Source organism: Gracilinanus agilis, unplaced genomic scaffold (genome assembly GCF_016433145.1).
Source record: "Gracilinanus agilis isolate LMUSP501 unplaced genomic scaffold, AgileGrace unplaced_scaffold14889, whole genome shotgun sequence".
NCBI lineage: Eukaryota > Metazoa > Chordata > Mammalia > Didelphimorphia > Didelphidae > Gracilinanus > Gracilinanus agilis.
In genome coordinates, this window is record NW_025345685.1 from 1 (window position 1) to 4,922 (window position 4,922).

The 4,922-nt window shown below is 38.8% G+C and overlaps 1 protein-coding gene across 1 annotated transcript; it reads right to left on the reverse strand.

The window, feature by feature from the left end:
- Nucleotides 1-4,318: 4,318 nt before the first annotated feature.
- On the reverse strand, nt 4,319-4,691 carry LOC123254102 (60S ribosomal protein L11-like; the record flags this gene model as incomplete). The annotated part of the gene is made up of 1 exon (XM_044683169.1): nt 4,319-4,691. A coding segment is annotated over one exon (331 nt), but the record flags the coding sequence as incomplete, so codon positions are not given.
- Between the last annotated feature and the right edge of the window lie 231 nt (nt 4,692-4,922).

Here is a 4,922-nt window from a genome sequence, read left to right on the forward strand (position 1 = left end):
CTCGGTCCTTCTGTTATGGGGTTACAACTTCATGTTGTGGGGTACAATGATAAACCCCTGGGTTTGGGAAGGATACCTTTTGCAAGAATGCAAGACCCCAAACTTAGCTTAAAAGTGAAAAGAGAAATGTATTAATTTGGAAGGTAATGTTGAGAATGGCCAGGAGAATAGCAAGGTGGGATAGCAAAGTGGAACAGCTAGATGGGAAGCTGTTCCTTGGGGGGGGGGTCGGCATGGATGGAAAAGCTGTCTCCTTCAGTTACTGTGTGAATGGAACAATGTTCCCAAATGCTTCAGTTCAGGGGTTTTATTTATTGACACCGTGAGCCATCTGATCTCATCTTCTCTCACTTTACAACAGTGAGGATGTGACTCTAGTGTGGTAACCACTGAGGCATTGGATGGGGGTTTTGGTATGCCTGAAGACATAGGGGGTGGCCCTCCTGGTTCAGAGGATAGATGGATGTCTGACATACAACCTGATGAGATCAAGGTGTAGCCTGAGGTGCATCTCCATATCCATTTCAAACTAAGACTAATCTCAGGGCCTACAGGATCTATCAGATGTTCTTGGGTTAGGAGTGACAAGGACAGAAAGGAGCAGGGAATTTCCCTGTTTACAGTTTGCCTGGGTTAAAAGGTTCAGTATTCATGCCACCTCTGGTCAATGCCCATATCAAACAGAGGATTGACACAAGCAGCTGTGAGGTATGAGAAACTCTGTAACACTGAGTGGAAGATGGATCATAGATAAGAGACACTGGACAAAAATTAGTTGAGAGAAGATGAGATCAGATGGCTCACAGTGTCAATAAGCATTGATTAGCTATTTAATGTGTTATAGGTTGTGTAGCACTAGGACTATGAATACAAGAATAAAGAAAGATAGTCCCTGCCCTCTAGGTACTTACATTATTTTGGGCAAAACCAGCATAAAAAATCTGAAAAGCATTTTGGAGTGGTGGTGGGTGGGGGACACTCGTAGAAAAAGTCTGGAGTACAGCCTGAAGAGGAATAATAAATGGCTGAACTGGGCCAGGAAAGAGTCATCTAATCAGAGGAAGAGGCCCCAGATGTGAAGGTACATTCAAGGTGTGAATTGAAGAGCCATAGTGCAGCTTCAGGCTGAAGAGCTGAGACATGGTAGAGAAAGACCAGAATGAAGAGAAGCTAAGAAAATGAGGTGAATGACATATATTTTAGTGGCAGCAATAACCAGATTTGGAAACTATGTATGAGGCCTAAGACACAGTAGAAATCATTAAGGTAAGTCACGTCAACAAACATTTATTAAGTGCCTACTATCTGCCAGATTCTGTGCTTTGTGTTTGGGATAATAATATAAAAAAGCATGAAAAGAATAGAAAAACATTCCCTGCCCCAAGGATCTCACAATGTCATGAAGGAAGACAGAAAAAAATGGAAGCTGATGAGTAGGAGGCATATGATTCAGTCCTCTGCTGGAGAAGTCAGAGAAGTCACAAAGCAATGCCTCCAGTTGAGAAATGAGTCCCCAGCTGAAATGGAGATTTTGTAATACATGGCTCTACCTTCCAATTAGTGGGGCAGAGAATAGCAATGAGACATAAAAACCATAGGTATCATTAGTTAACAGACGGGCAGATAGACACACAGATATGGAGGGAGGAAGAAAGACATGATCAGAGAATATCGAGAGACAGAGAGTGAGCATTTACTAAATTCTATCTAAGTGCCAAGTAAGGGACTAATGACTGAGTTTTAAAATATAAGGAATCAAAAAATGAATTTTCTGACATCACTGAGCTTACATTCTTTGGGGAAAGAGGTCACATGAATGAAAGTTGTAAGGGATAGAGTAGGGTATAATTTAGAGCTGGTAGCCACCATAAAATTCAGAATCATGAAAAGATGCATAAATATTTGGACATCACTATGCCAGAGGTCAGAAGATATCTATATGCATTCATTTTTAAAGTTTCCCTTAAAAGTGAAAATAAATTTTAATAACTGGAAAGTTATTTGGTGCTTATGGCTGGGTCAAGCCAATATCATAAAAATGAAAATATTTCCAGAGTTAACTTACAAATGGGATCCTATAGCAATGATACAATCAAAAGGATACATTACAGAACTCATTAAAATAACAACAAAACTCACATGGGAAAAAAAGCCTAAAATATCAAGGGAAACGATGAAAAAATGAGTACAGGACGTAAGTTATGTGTTCAGAATTCAAACAATACTATTAAGAAGCAGTCATCAAAATGAAAAGACTGGTTTAAAAATAGAGAAAAAAATCAGTGGAAAAGAGTAGACAAAGGAGAACCAGAGTTAATGAGACTTCATATCCTATGTTTGATAAATATTACTTAAGAATGAAATGTTTTTATTAAAAAATATGTTAAACAGAAAACAGTTGAAAATTAGGCTTAGATCAGTAGTTTATGGTCTAATTCAAAATAAATTCTAAATGTGTATAGGACGTTAATATTAGGAATTATACCATTAACCAAATGAAAAAAAATATTTAAAATATTTGGCTTTCACAGCTATGGGTAGAAGGTGAATATTAAAAACAGTCTGCATACAACAGGATATTATTTCTCCTATCAAACAATTCATAGCTTAATCAGATCTTCTTCAAGGCATAGATTGTCAGTTCCAGACTTATGCTAAAAATATTGGGCCAAGCCATGGAGACAACTTTCCTAATCCGTGCATCAATGGCAATGATTAGAGAAAAGCTATCATTCTCCCAGATAGTAGACCAGGTGACCTGTCACACTACCTCTATTCTACTAATGAGCTCAAAATAAAAGCTAGCCCTTTTCAGTGCCAACTAGATGGCCCTGCATGGCACTGAGTTGAATGCATTTGTGGGACCCAACCAGGCAGGCTATCTTGCACATACTCTTTTATTGTTGGCATCATCCAAGACAGAAGAAAGAAAGAAATAATGTTCTTAGTACCTACCAGTGGGCACAGAACCCTTCTGACACCTGAGAATGAGTCCATTCCTAATATTCCAAACCCCTAGTCTTTTTGATAGAATCCAGAAATGTATCTTTTCCATGGTGCTACCAAAGGATATTGGCTTCTATTTGGAAGGCAGATGTTTGTTCCCTTTAATAGACACTAAAATGTGACTCTAAGAGTTTCCAATCCTTTGGGTCATACGTATATTTGTGTTAACTACTAAAAATAGTTGTTAAAACGTCCTCTTGAATCAATATCTTCCTTTATCCAGTACTCAATGTCATCCAGTGCAGAACACGCATAATCGTAACGCCTCAGGTTAACCAGACCTTGGAATGAGTGAATGAGTTCACAAATTGATTACCCACAACAGCTGAAAGATTGTAGTTTGGTGCCAGCTACTATATAATTGTGGGGAAGTAGATGCTATACCCTTATCCTTCTTACCAATACTCACTCACAAGAAACTGATGCTTGGATTTTGTACAATGGCAAAGCCTCATTAGTCATTTCCCCGAAAGCAAGATATACTGTTCTGAATAGACTCTCTAAAAGTCTCTTTTGCAAGATTTGATATTTTATGCTTAAATTCTTCCAAGCACCATTTCATCTAAAATCTTCCTATATATTCTTTTTTTAAGGAGGTTGTTTAACATATAAAACTTTATGGGGACAGCAATCATTACATTAGAAATAGAGGCCTGGTGTTCTGCCACTATCTCACTGTATAAGGTATTAGACCCAAATGCTTCCCTTCTTGGGGCCTGTTCCCCTTTCATTAAAAAGGAACCATGGCATGCTAAGAATATTGGATTGGAGTAAGGAGATCTGGATCAAATCAAAGTTCTAACATAACTAGCTGTATAGCCAAGGCAAATCACCTCTTTTGAGACTCAGTTTCTTTTATTTTTGTTATGAGTCAAATGCTCTGCAAAATTTCAAAGTATTGCAAATACATTTGCATTTTACCACTACTATCTTAAAATGAGGTCAGACCAAATATATCCATTTTCAGTTAAAAAATTTTGAAATTTCAGTGGGCTAGCAGTGTGGAGCACTCACAGGCAGAAGATGGCCAGGGGATCTCTGGGAGATGGTTGACTCAGAGTAAGAAAAAGTTGAACACTATCTAATACAATCCTCTCATTTTATAGGAGGAGACTGATACCCAGAGGACATGTCCAAGGTCACAAATATGGTCAGCAGCAGAGGTGGATTCACCCCAGATGCTCATTTCCAAATGCAGTGCTTTGCCCACTATACCAGTGAGAATTCTGAGTGGGTACTGCCATCCAGAAAGGTAGGTCCAGTCAGGTACTTGAACATGGGCTCCTTCCACAGAATACAACACAGAATATACTTCGGTGATCATTTTATTGATCTTTTAATAGAAAACAGGACTTTATTTGCCAGGAAGGATGATGCCATCATACTTCTGCTGGAACCAGTGCATGGCTTCCTCTTTGCCAATTCTGTGTTTGGCCCCGATGCAGCCTGTCCTACGCTTCTTGTCTGCAATGCTGAAGCCAGGTCTGCCCAGCACCGCATAGAAGTCCAAGCCATAGATGCCAATGCTCGGGTCATATTTAATGCCCAGATCGATATGCTCTTGGATCCCAAAGCCAAAGTTGCCAGTATCTGAGAAATTATTTTTCCTTAACTCATATTCTCGCACCTTCAGGCCCTTCTCCAGAATCTCTTTGGCTTTGGCCCCTCGGACTGTACAGTGACCCCTGTCAGAGTTTTTCGTTATAAAGATTTTTTCCCAATTTGTTGTTTCCCTTCTGATTTTGACTACATCGTTTTTGTTTGTACAAAAGCTTTTTAGTTTAATATATCTGGTGCTGCTAGGCCCCCTTCCTTCACATTTTTTTTCATTATTTCCTTTGATATTCTTGATCTTTTGTTATTCCAAATGAAATTTGTTGTAGTTTTTCCTAATTCAGTAAAGAAGTTTTTTGGTA